At 38.5% G+C, this 14,084-nt stretch overlaps 1 protein-coding gene across 2 annotated transcripts in view; it reads left to right on the top strand.

The window, feature by feature from the left end:
• ARIH1 (ariadne RBR E3 ubiquitin protein ligase 1) overlaps positions 1-14,084 on the top strand; it is a 45,129-nt gene that overhangs the window by 6,552 nt on the left and 24,493 nt on the right. For both annotated transcript variants that reach the window (XM_089538728.1, XM_089538726.1), the window contains exon 2: positions 12,606-12,673. In XM_089538728.1, coding sequence (XP_089394854.1) covers positions 12,606-12,673 — 68 coding nt within the window. The remainder of the gene's footprint in view (positions 1-12,605; positions 12,674-14,084) is intronic.

Below are 14,084 nucleotides of genomic sequence, written 5' to 3'. Positions count from 1 at the left end.
TCCCATAGCTCCAAGGTCAAAACAAGATTGGTTACCTATTTAAATATGTCAGATCAACTGGCTTCTGGGTCTTGCAGCAGCCTGGAAAAGTTACTTTTGGACTATAACTCGCATGCCCATAGATCCCCTGGTTTTGCTGTGTTTGAGGGGATTCTGGGAGTTGTAATTGCAAATCAACTTTTCCTGTCTTGGCCATCTGTGTCCTCCCAGTCTCTTCTTTTCAAAGCCTGGTTTTTTGTTTTGAGGGCTGAGTTAGCACAAGCTTGTTTTGTTCTGAACAGCTTCAGCCCAGCTTTTATCCAGGGAAAGGAAATTGTTTAAAATTGATGTCATTCAGCGGTTGTTTTGTGACACCATCGCAAATTGCTACTCTGTATTGACAGTAAGTACTGGACTTTCTTGCTTAAAACCAGGAACTCTATCATTGGTTTATTATAAACAAGAGGGAAGCCATTTAGCTAATTTATATAGAGGCACGTGTTAATGTTTACACAGCATTTCAACAAACAAGTTGGAGATAGCCTTGCCACTGGTCAGTTAAATCTTGTCCCCAGGTTTCAGGAGTGAGTTATCCATTGAGAAATCTTGATATGTAAAAGCAATGACAACTGCGCATTCTTAGTTTGCTGCTTATCTCCTTGAATGTCAGCCCTGAGGGCCATTTCCCATATATTGTTTCTGGGCATTTTGTGTTTGGTGAGTGTTAATGGGTTGGTGTTTGTCCCTCTTAGAATTATCTGTTTGCGGAGTCTGATCCTTTCCTAATTGCTGCTTATGCCACATCAATTAGTAGATAATTGGAATAATTGTGTAATAATAGTCGCCTGTTGACTTACTGCAACCCCATGACTTTCATAAGGTGTTTTTAGGCAATGACTACTCAAGTGTTTTGCCAGTTCCTTCCTCTGATATGCAGCCTACAGCACCTGATATTCAGTGGTGGTCCCTCATCCAGGTACTGAACAGAGCTAATCCTGCTTAGCTTTCGGGATCAGGTAGTATCTGGTGTCTTTATGCACATGTGCATAAGCACACACGTGTATATATATTTGTTGCTCAGAAAGGATCCTTATTTGTATATATTCAACAATGAAAGAGAGCTCAGTTTTCATGTAGCTTTTTAAAAACCCTTTTATTATTTCAAAGTGCACATCTAATCTAAGACAGCAAACCCTAGTAACAAACGCATGTTTAAATTAAAAGTAAAAATGTTTTTGCTAATGCTTCCATTCATGAATGAATGAATAAGACCTGTTTTTTAACTCCATTCAGTGGATAACTAAGTTCTTGATTATAATAAGTTAATTTCAACATTAAAAGCTGCTTCACACATCTTCCTTAGCCAAGGTGTTAGAATATTATTTTCTGCCAAAATATATGGGTAAATCATGTCAACAGCTAAAATATGGTGTGTGTGTGTGTGTGTGTGTGTATATATATATATATATATATATATATATATTTGGTGATGTATGTTTTTTATTTGATAGATGTAAGCTGTTTCATTATTGATACCTAAGTATACTTTCTCCTGTACGGCAGTAGGCAAGGAATAAAAATCATCAACCTGGTAGTAAATGAAAGGAATGGCTGACAGAAAGCTTGTAAATGTTATGTAGGCCTCATTGTGATCATAGAAATAAATGAACTGTGTCGCCAGAAGAAGAGCTCAAATTAATACTTTTATAATAGACTTAAAACTATTTGTTAGCAGTAAAAACTGTCAACAGGTGACTAGGCACAACATTTCCTGCAAACTGCAAGATTTGATCCATTTTGTACTTTAAGGCTGTTGTGACAAATTAGTTACACTGCTGTTTTTGCAGTCAAACATTTACAATTTTGTAGAGTGATTTGGAGTACTGTTTGATAAAGCAATTAATGTGGATTTCACTGATCATTCTCACTGGACATTTCTCCCATGTTTAAGATAGCATACTGTACAGAGAGTGGATACTTTTACACTCATACATATTTCTGTTTTGTTTTTGTTTTTTAAATTCCTGCAAGTCTTCACATGGACAGGGAAATATACACTTGCATACTACATCTGTTGCAATGTGGTGGACATGGAGTTATTGCTGTATAAGTACACGAGTGCATTTACAACATGACAGTCATGTCAAGGGGGAAACCTTTACCTTTATACTACATCTGGAGCAATGTGGTTTACATGGAGGTATTGTTGTAGAAGTGCGTGACTGCATTTATTGCATTTTTATTTGGTTTGGTACTGACTGCTGCCTCCTGTAGTTTTGATTGTGGAAGCAATGGGCCATTATACAGTGGGATACTTTGGCCAGGCACAAACCATACCTTCCTCCTGGCCAATCCTGGCTGATTGCCCCCATGCCTTTGAAAGAGCTTCACAATCTCTGAGATTTACTCTGGAGAATTGTCCTCCTCAGAATTTCTCTTAAGAGCCATCCCTGTAAACAGAATCCATTTCCTTTTCTTCTCCTAGGAGGCTGCAGTCCTGGCTCTATAAAAGAGGCTTTTTTGAATCTCCTCTCTTGAGGTAGCTGCTGGAAAGTCACAGCCACATAATATCTCCTTCAGCTGTTCTGCTGTTTGTTCATGTTGACCTCATTCCAGTGTTTATCACCCATACTTGGTATGAGAGAATCACTAGAAAATTACCCTCTGTATGTTAGCAAGTGTAAAGGCACTATGTATTTTAAGCAAGCTTTTTCAGCCTGGTGCCATAGGAGTGGTGCACTATAGATGTGCTGAACTGCAACCTCTGTAATCCCCTACCAGCATAGCCACTGGCTATGCAGTTTGGGGATGGTAGAGATTGTAGTCCAACACATCCAGAGGACACCTGCTCAGGGAAGGGTGGTGCTTATTATTATTATTATCATATTGTCCCTTCCTGTATTGGATTTCATGTGCTGTATTTAATCCATCTTGGGATAGCTTATTACATAAGATGAGATATATGAGGATAGAAGTAAACATGAAAATAAAATCACAATTAGCTCTGAGGGGGGGGGGGAAACAGTATAAGCCTGGTTCTAACACACTGCATTGTGGGTGGTTATGATGTAGATGAACTGTTTTAGATTGCAAGTGGATTCATGTGGCCTTGTGCATAGAAGCTGTATTTGTATTTGAAGAGGAAAATGCAAGGAGCATACGAGAATCAAAACAGAAAAGAAGAATGAATATTCTCATATTAGAGATGGCTTATGGCATTTGAATTGCCTTTTGATTTTTTGAAATAAAAATATGAAAAGCCTTGAGGCTTTGTTATTATACTTACCCCATAAAGTATGACAAAGAAAGTTCTAACAGATGATCAGTGTTAGTACTTTGCATTTTATGTTGGTTTTCAGATTGCTTCACCTCTGCTTTTTGCCATCTCAGAATGCTATGGTGTTTGGATAGTACAGTTGAAAAATTACTACATTGGATGAGGATATAGTATGATTTACCCACAAGGGTTCCATGGAACCCTAGGGTTCTGCAAGAGATCATGGTTAACTCTAACTTCAAGTGGTAGAGTCACATAACAGTTGGGGCCTGCAACCTTTACAGGAGCTCTTCCCTTTGATGTCTGTTAAAGTCCTAGTATACACTTCTGTGAAAACTGTGCAACTTCTCTCTATAATTCTGCATGTTAGTTTATATATATATATTTAAATTATTATCTATAAATTAGTATGTAGAGAGATCTTGTAGAACCTTTGAGACTAAATTAAAGAAAAATTGGCAGCAGTTCACTTAGTCTCGAAGATGCTACAAGATCTCTGTGTACTAATTCTACAGACCAACGCGACTATATCTTTGAATTCTATCTATAAATTAATCCAATTTTAGTAGGATTTAGGGTTTCCCTTGTACAGTGTTTCTAGAATCATAGAGTTGGAAGAGACCACAAGGGCCATCCAGTCCAACCCCCTGCTATACAGGAACTCTCAGTGAAAGCATCCTCGACAGATGACCATCCAGCCTCTGTTTAAAGACCTCCAAGGAAGGAGACTCCACTACACTCTGAAGGAGTGTGTTCCACTGTTGAACAGCCCTTACTGTCAGGAAGGTCCTCCTAATGTTGAGGTGGAATCTCTTTTCCTGCAGTTCACATCCATTGTTCTGTGTCCTGTTCTCTGGAGCAGCAGAAAACAAGCTTGCTCCCTCCCTTCAAGTATTTAAACAGGGCTATCATATCACCTCTTAACCTTCTCTTCTCCAGACTAAACATCCCGAGGTCTCTAAGCTGTTCCTTATAGGGCATGGTTTCCAGGCCCTTCAACATTTTAGTCGCCCTCCTTTGGACACACTACAGTTTCTCAATGTCCTTTTTGAATTGTGGTGCCCATAATTGGACACAGTATATCCAGGTTGGGGCTGACCAAAGCAGAATAGCATGGCACTATTACTTCCCTTGATCTAGACACTATACTTCTGTTGATGCAGCGGTTTGAAAGTATTTGAAGAATATCATACTGGATGTTGAACCTGGAATGGGTGAGTGGGATGAGAATCAGGGCAAATGGAAAGCAGAAAGCATTTAAACATTAGGTTTCTGGTAATCCAGTTGAAAGGAAGGAGATTTGATATGGAGAGCGCAGATAAATAAAAGACCGTCTTAAGGAGTGTTTAACGTTGGTTGTCACAAAAGATAAATTAAAATTTAAGTATGATGTAAAGTTATGTTATGTTAATAAATGTTTTTGAATCTCTTGCTATCTATCCATACAAGCATGTCCACATTTGAGTCTTGCGAGTGTGTGTGTATGTCCCTTTTTGAAAGCAGATGATCTGTCTAAGACTAGAGAAATCCTGGATCAAATTTCTGCTGGGTGGCTTTAGAGTCATTCTCTCCCAGTTGAATCTACTTCCTAGGATAGCTTTGAGGGTAAAGCAACGAACCATATGTCCTGTTCTGAGCTCTTTGGAGAACAGGCAAGATTAAAGTGTAATTCAAACATTACCAGTGATTTACCATTTTATACGTCCAGGTCATTGAAGAAGAAGACTTCGGTAAACTTGATTTGAAATATGTCTAATTAATTTTTGTTGTAGAACCTTGGAGTGTTGTCAGATATTTCTGACCCCTTGTGCATCTAAAATTATTGTAGATATTGCAGCTGTGTATAAATTGTGGCAGCCATTCCAGAAGCAGCGACTGAAACTACTGCTTACAGTGTTTAAGCAACTTGTAAATCCTTGGTATATTTTTAACTTTAGGAGGGTAGCCTTTCAGGAGTTGGGACAGCTGGTTTTGTTTTTTTTTTTGGGCCACAAGCAGTCTTAGGGCAAGAGAGCACACATGTTATCATACTGGCACAGATCTAAGTAGAAAAGTGTTATGTAACATGTTGCTCTCAGGGTTTAGAATAAGCTGGCGAGACTTATGTGGGTTTTGTTGTAGGCTGCAAATATTTTCAAAACATGCATAGAATGTTTTCATAGCTTGAATTAACCCTCGCAGTCCAACAGATTTGTGTTTTGAGATTACCTGCAGCCATCGGACTTCTCTCAAGACTTCATGCAGAGTAATTTAGTGGATTGACTGCAATTAAACTTGTTTAAAAAATTCATTCATGAACTTTTAAATTGCTGGTTTATCAAAGGCATAGAGAATTGTTTTGTCAATGTGTAGATTTGTAATTTGCTCCCAGGTTTTATCATATAAAATCTAAAACGAACAAGTGTCGATACGTATTTCACAAATTGAATATTTAATATTAAAAATTACCTTATATCATTTGGTTCATCTGCGTTATCTACTAATAGTAGGTTTCTAGGGTTTCAGATGGGGTCTGTCTAGTCTTATGTGGATACACCAGGAAAAGAAACTTGCACTTTCTGCACTTTAATACATGTGCTGAACCACCAAGTTGTGGTCTCCCCTAATGGACATTAGTCAGTATACTATTGCAGTCTTTCAAAAAATTAAGTAATCAATACAGTATTTTGTATATTGTTCTCATAACTCTATTAATAGACACCTAGCAGAAGTTGTCAGAAGGTCTAATTAATCTCATATTTTCATTGTTAAAGTATTTTTTTAACAAAACGAAAATGTTTGAGTTTTTCTTTTCTCTCCCCTGGCTCAAGAGAACATATTTCACCAGTTCTGTATTAAGAAATGGTAACTCTGGCCTTCGGTCTACAACTGCTCAGAATTTTTCAAACATGTAAATGAATTTGAGGGTAAGATAGCTGGATATTGGGTATTCAAGCCTGTGTGAGAGAGGCAAGACGCAGCTAGCCTTTGCTGAAGAATTTCCAAAGGATTGGTCACCATCCACACTGTTGTTCGGTTGGGCTTGTGATTGAATCTCTGCCCGCAAATGCCAGAGCCTTTATGTTGCTTGGCTTTGCAGTTTGAGTAGGGTGGGGTTTGCAAAAGCATTTGTAAACTGAGCCAAAATACCTTTTGAATTTCATCTAGGCTCATAAATAAACTTGGGCCATTCCTAGCTGCCCTACCCAATTTCATTCTCTTACTGCAATATACTTCCTAGCAGCAGTGATGGAACCTGAGAATGATGGCAAACTACAATTCCCAGAGAGCTTTGCATCAGGAACTTTCTGTTGATAAGTCTTCTGACCTAATGAAGCAGTGTTGCTGGAAGGTACATTTTGGGGGGAGGTAATTACATTAGGATGAGGGGGGGACAGATAGAAAGGGGTTTGAGGGCAGACTCCTTGTAGCTGTCCTGTTCGATATTGGGGAAAAGCTGAACTTTTTTCTGACAGTCTCTAGAAAGAATAAGCTCATTCTGAATTGTGGTAGGTGAGTTTGCCTATTTCTTGCCGTAAAATGTGCTGGTGATAATGGTGGTCCATATCTTTGTTCTGCTTACTGTACATTTAAGACAAACATTCTGAGCAGGATATTAACAGTTAAAATACCAAAATACCAAGAACAAAATTTGAAAATATTTAAAATAATAAAACAATTATATTAGAAATATATGTTCCTGGTAATTTGGTCATGGTAGGTTTAGTTGAGTAAAAATGCCTTTATTTGATTCCAGAAGCAAAGCACACAGGACTGAAGCTGGCACTTTGAAAGCTGTGTTCTGGGTGGTCTCCAAATGAATTAAAGGCTTATGCAAGATCAGAAGGAATGCTTCTTCAGATGAATTCAGAAACTGGGCAGGTTGATGGCGGAGACTTGAAATTTGTAGTCTTTATACATTACTGCCAAACCTTAAACCAAGTATTGTAGCAGATATGTAGCCAGTGTAATTCCATCAGCAAGGTGTTACATGGTGATAAAAAGCAATTCTTAGCAACTGGTGAGTTGCTCTGTTCTGCACTAGCTACGTTTTGGGGAAATAAATTACATTTCTTATTAACTTCCTCTGTAATGTTGAATTAACATGATTTTATGGTTCCTCTGAGAGCCAGCATGGTGTAGTGCTTTGGGTCTTGGACTAGGTCTTTGGGAGACCAGGCACAGGTCACATTCACTTAGCCTTAGAGGAAGGAAGTAGTGAACCTCTCCTGAACAAAGCTTGCAAAGAAAACCCCATGATAGGTTCACTTTATTTAGGGTTGCCATAAAGTGGAAATTATGTTGAAGGCACACAACAGCAATGGTTGCTAGAGTCTAATGAATTGTCTTTTGATGCTAAATGTGAGACACCTAGAAAATATGTTTGCTGAAAATATATAAAGAAAGACTTTTCAACTGTGTAAACTCTAAAATGGAGCCTCTTAGGACAGACACTAGAAAACAATACATTTCAAATATACGTTCCTTATAAAACTTGCAATATAAAAATGCAGTAGCTGAAAGTAGGAAAGCTTTTAGTTTCTGGATTTCTGTATAGCTTTATTTATTCGTTTCTTTGATTTTTGTTCTACCTTTCTCTCAATATGGGATCCAAAGCAACTTTGAGTGACTGACAAAAAGACCTTTAATGTACAAAGTTCTACAAATGTGTGTGCCACATTAACAGTGAACCCCTCCAAAGCTCAGTGCAATATGGGAAAGAAGATCCCATCTCTCTTCCTTGGTGAGATGGTAGCTCTTGAAGGCAAGCTAATATAGCCCCTCAACCCCAGCAACTGCCCACCCATGATACCCCCATGATATTAGATGTGATGTGTTTTCCTCTTCTCAGCTTGTATTGTTGAAATAGTGCAAGAACTGGATTTAGAAGAAAAAGTCTCCTACAGGTGTTCCATGAGTTCTGCAGATTATGTTCTGCTAATGACCTTATTTGTTATGTCAGTAGAAAATGTCTTAGTTGCAGACATGGCTGCAGTGGGAATGAGCTGGAACACAACTTTCAGAAATGGGACACAATATTGTTAATAAAGGCAGGTTGTAGACTGCCATTTTGGACGTCCTCAGGACGTCCCATTTTAAAAAAGGGGCGTCTCTTCTAGACGCCCCTTTCCCTATCACGGACTCAGTCTGTGACAAATGGCGGCGGCCGTTCCACATGGCCGCCGCCATGTTTACATCTTGGACGCCATGGGCGCCTCGCAACGTCATAACAGCGCCGCAGGAAGAAGCTCCATTTTGGAGCTTCTTTTTTGCTCCGCGAGGGAGTCGCGCGGTTTGTATGCTGCGACTCCCTCACGGAGTAAAGAGCAGTGCCGGCAGACCGCCGCAAAGCAGTGGTTTGTAATGCCAAAAAGTGTGTTCCTTCTGACAGCCAAAAAGGTTAATAGCCTGTTTGTAATACAGTTTCTGTCCCCTCTCAGGACATATGATTCAAGAGTCTTTGGACAATTGACAGTATAAAGGAGGCATAGTGCTCATAGATATTATGCAAAGTGGCAGGGCACTCCGCCTGTTCTTATGGTTGCTATACCTCAAGTCAGTTTTTCTCTAAAACTGATTGAGGTATAGGACCCATACGTGCTCTTTTCAAGATGCCATTTAAAAGGATTGTTCCTACATGTTCAGGGGCACTCTGTGTTGGCTACTTATAGCCTATGTGAGATTGATTCATATTATAAACATCTGAGTCAATCCTGTTTGGTTGCAAGTGCCCAGTAATCAGGAACATCTTCATGCCCAGTGTTTTATGAAAGAGGAGCAATCATGTCATTGGCATATTGCTTTATGATGCTTCTAGGAGGTTCTGGACATGGGATTTGTTTAGAAGGGAGTTGTCTTTTGAGCTGGCATAATTAAAAATATAATCAACACATTAAATGCATGTTTGATAATATTTGACTCATGTGTTGACTAATGTTATACTAATTTAATTTGTCAGATGTTGTGATGGAATTTAAAGTGGAAGCTCCATTTTAAGTGTGCTGCTTCTTTTGTACATTGGGGTTGGGCTTTCTGTTTTTGTTAGACATTCTTCTAAATAAATAAATAAAAATACATGCCTTCAAGTTACCAGTCAAGTTATAATGGCCCCATGAATTTTATAGCCACGGACTATATTCAGAGGTTGTGTGCCATTACCTTTCTATGAAATGGCCTACAGCCTCTGGTATTCCTTAGCAGTTCCTTCATCCAAGCATTAGACAGGCCTGACCTTGCTTAGCTTCTGAGATCATACACGATCTGGTGCCTTTAAGATAAGGCATTCTTTTAAAAAATGCAAACGTCCAGTCAACTACCTCCAGCCTTCAGATGCATTCAGATTGCCATGTATACGCTTCTGTATCCCAAGAAGACAGAAGTACAATCAGACCTCCATATGCAAGTTCCAAAAAGCAAACCTGGACTTCGCTATTTTATATAAGGAACACCCATTTACTATATCATTGTATACAGTTGGCCTTCCTTATCCACAGATTTTTTATACACGGATTCAGGCATCCAAGGCTTGAAAATATTTTTTAAAAATATAAATTCCAAGTATCAAACCTTGATTTTTCCATTTTATATAAGGAACACCATTTTGTTATGCCATTGTATTTAATGGGACTTGAGCATCTGTGGATTTTGTTATTCACGGGGCTTCCTGGAACCAAACCCCAGCGGATAACAAGGGCCCACTGTATAATGGGACTTGAACATCCATGGATTTTGGTCCTGGAATCCAACCCCTAGTGAATACCAAACGCCCACTAGACAATTTTTGCTAGGCAATTGCTCATGTTAATTGATGTGAGAACTTTAAAGTAATGGTATTTTTGTTGATGATTCACCTGCATACAAAACTACAGTGACTTCATAAGGTCATAGAGATTAAAGGTACTCCCAAGGGTCATCAAAACCAGCCCTTGAAAGGTACTCCCAAGGGTCATCAAAACCAGTTCTTGACAATGCAGGAGGTCATTTAAAGTGTACCGATTGCTTTAAAACTACCAACATTTATTTAAGAACTTTTCAACAAAGCAAAGTCCATCAGTTTCTGAGTTTGTTTCACTGTTAAACAGCTCTTACTGCAGGAAAGTTTTTCCCAGTGTTAATCAGAATCAATCTCTCTCTTTTGGTAATTTGAATCCATTGGTTTGGCCCCTACCCTCTGGAACAGGAGGAAATAAGCTGACTTCATCTTCCATGTGGATGTCCTTCAGATATTTGAAAATGGTTCAGAATACACTGCAGAACGCTTTAACTGCCCTGGCTCGATGCTAGGGAATTCTGGGAATTGTAGTTTTGCGAGACATTTAGCCTTCTCTGTCAGAGAGCTCTGGTGCCACAATAAACTACAATCCCCAGGATTCCTTAATACTAAGCCAGGGCAGTTAAAGTGGTGTCAAACTCAATTATTTCTGCAGTGTGTTATTGACCAAAGACTATTAATGTCATTTCTCAATCCTAATTTTTTTTGTCAAACTGTAGAAAGATTTTGAGCATAATATGCTTAAAAACAGCATGGTGAACTCTGACATTGTTTTGTGATCAGAGATGTGGAACATTTTTAGGTGGTCATTTCTTTTTATCTATATCTATATAAATTATAATGATTTAAATTTTAAATAGGTGGAAAGTGCTTGGGTATCAATGATAAATGTTCTCACACCACAAGGAAGGTTGTAAGGTTTGTAAGAGTTGCACCATAGCTGTTCTCTCTATGGTTGGTCAGACTTAGTTGGTGTGTGCTGTGAAGGCTAAGTTAAAATGAAACCATAGAAGAACAAAAGGAAGACATCAACATATTTTGCATAGAGTTCGTAGAAATACAGCATTCCTTTGAGGATGGGAAGGTAGGATAAATACAGTGACATGACTCTAGGGATACCAATCCTGGTTAGATTTGTTCTTGCAGGATTTGCAAGGAAAATGGGAAACAGTGCCTCTTTGTGTGATGTGGTGAGATTTGCTAGCTTTCCCCAAAAATGTTGTGTAGGGCTTCTTTGGTTTTGTGTGTGCGTTAAGTAAAATGTGCAGTCTTGGAAAGTAAAGTAACTCATGTCTTTTTTGGCTATACATACATTATAGAATTGATTGTGTTTTGCATGCACGGTTATTTGGCTGTCATATAGAAAAATCTGTTACTAACTGCTAAGAAGCCAGCTTGTTCTTTCATTCATTGAGGAGGACTTTGGTAGAAATTAGAATTGGCATGAAATACAGAAAACACATTGGAAGTGGGGAGAAAATTGTTCTGTATCTCAGTGTCATGCAGGCATTCGTGTGTTGATGAATGGTCACAGTGCAGTCAGTCATGGAGAGATGTTCAGATCTGAGAAGAGTCTTGGGCTCAGTGTGATTCTTTCCTACTTCAAAAAGCCCAGTGTTGGATGATAAAATAGAGAAGAACTGAGTACTATCCCAAGCTGGTTTCCCACCAGGCTGCTTGAAACTTCTTGGTTAATGAACTGGCAGGATATAGTCAAACTTTTGCTGAATAATTAAATACTCTCAATATTCACTAGCTCTTCTAGTCTATTAAAGCAAACTCTTAAAAGAACTATGCTGCCTTAAAGACAACTGAGTTTATTGTGCCAGAAGCCCACACCATTATTGTACTCAAAAGTGTTACCTACACTTTGATGGGTATAGAGAGGAACTCTAAGCAGCCAAAATATGTAAGAGATCTGAAGAGCAGTTTTGTCTGTGAAGACCTATGCCTAATCTGTTACTTTAAAAAGTGATGCACTATGTGTTTATATTTAACACAGGTGTAACAGAGAAGCTATTCTAGAGGAGGAAATAGAAATGATCAGCACTGATTCCACTCTTTTTTGTGAGGCTCATTGAGTTAGTAATTTTTTTGAGTTAGTAATTATAAAAGCCAGAAGTTTTAAAGTATGTATAGTTATTGGACTCTTCATGCTCCATATTTGGGTCTAGCATTACTATCCTGTTTTCTCTCTCATTTTCTCTCTCTCCTCTCTCTCTGTTTCTTCTCATCTTTTTATGGTACATGTATGAAATAGATGCAAGCCAATTAGTTTTAGGTTGAAAGTTGGTTTTCTTTTAGTGGCTGCTGAGTTCTTTCCTCCCTCTTAGTTCGTGGTAATTCTTTACCAAAACCCTGGGTTTGGGGAATTGTGCTCAGTTAAAAGTGGGAAGTGATTCATGCTATTTTACAGGGTTGTTGGGAGGATATAATGGTGGTGGAGCCCAGGTAAAATTATGTATACAACTGTGAGCTGTTTAGCAGAAGGATGGGAAAAGAAGCTTCAGCTTCGTCATATAAATGCTTATATTTGCTGCTGCTTGATATCTCTTCTACAATAATGTCCCCCCCCCCTCCTGTTTTTTGTTTTTGCAGAATCCAGCAACTATCACCAGGATACTCCTTAGTCATTTCAATTGGGATAAAGAAAAGCTGATGGAAAGGTAAGCAAAATACACTGACTGTCAAGTATTCTTGGTAACCTATGAGATTTTGTATTCCAGTGGTACAAATAATTCTCAGATTTTTGACGAGCTTCTGTAAATAAGGAAAGTGCTGCCCAGGGCATTTTAGGCACATATATGCTCCACTTAAGGTTCACAGACATGATAAGGGAAATCGGACGATTGGCTGGAAAACATGCTAGGTTAAGAGTGGGGGTATGCATTGAAAAGTCAAGGGGTGGGTTTGTGGGACACCTACTGTTCCCAAGAGATTATTGTGCAGGGTTTGCGTACTTCAATTGTGTGTGTTTCTCCCTAGGATTTTATCCTGTATGCAGGCATGAATATGTCTCTGGATGTCTTCCTCATTTTCTGCTCTTAAGCTTGTGTGTCTTCTATATGTTGATATTGGTTATCCCAGTACTGTCTTTTCTGTGTATGAACAGCATATTTGTTAAATTCTTGGTTGAATTATTCTTGATTGATACTCAGTAACTCTATAACCTGGGCTGAATTAGCTAGTTTTATATTGCCTGGAAATGTAAACTTTTTAGATATTTTGGAGCCTCAAAAAGGGGCTGGGGCTTTTTACTTAGGAAAAGCCCATATATGTGGAGGGAAATAAAATATAAGCCACTCTAATTTTTATATTGAACCTAAGCTTATTTTACTGATAGAGCAACATAAAATGCTTCATGGCATAACATGAAAGTTTGTACTGTTTTGACAGATTTATGAAATATAAAAATATTAGGTTTGTAAAAGTAAAATAGGGAGTATCTTCTGTACATAAGAAAGAGAAAGAAATAGGTCTACCCTAGGATACAAATAATGTTTATTTTATCTGAGAAGTGGGCAGAAATGAAAACAAAACCCACAGATTTTATAATAAATTGTGCGAGTGTGTGTGTGTATATATGCACTCATGCCTTTAAGTCGCCTGTCAACTTACGGCGACTCCATGAATTTTCTAGGCAAGGAATACTCAGAGGTAGTTTTACCAGTTCTTTCCTTTGAAATATAGCCTACAGCACCTAGTAGTCATTGCCTGTTTCCCAAGTACTAACCACAGCTGACCCTGCTTAGCTTCCAAGATCAGATGGGATCTGGTGCCTTTAGAGTATTTACATTGTACTATTTGGACGGAAACAGTCTCATTGAGTCACAAGGGCTTTATAGCAGTGGATATAACAAAACACTGAACACACTAAACTCTTCAGTAATATTTTGCACATAATATGGCGAATTACTTGCAGGCAGCAAAATGCAGGATATGTGCTTTTTCACTGACTGTTTCCATCAAACTGTAACAGAGGTCACCAGGAGAAAGCAAGCAGTAATACACAAGCAGTGATGGCTCTGTGGATGTTCCTCTCATGAAGATGACAGCACCACTTGATGCAGAATCCAC

The sequence above is a fragment of the Sceloporus occidentalis genome, unplaced genomic scaffold (genome assembly GCF_023333645.1).
Source record: "Sceloporus occidentalis isolate IW3139 unplaced genomic scaffold, rSceOcc1.0.p SCAF_9, whole genome shotgun sequence".
NCBI classification, from domain to species: domain Eukaryota; kingdom Metazoa; phylum Chordata; class Lepidosauria; order Squamata; family Phrynosomatidae; genus Sceloporus; species Sceloporus occidentalis.
The sequence above is the reverse complement of the archived record's forward strand: the minus strand, read 5'-3'. Positions and strand labels throughout refer to the sequence as shown.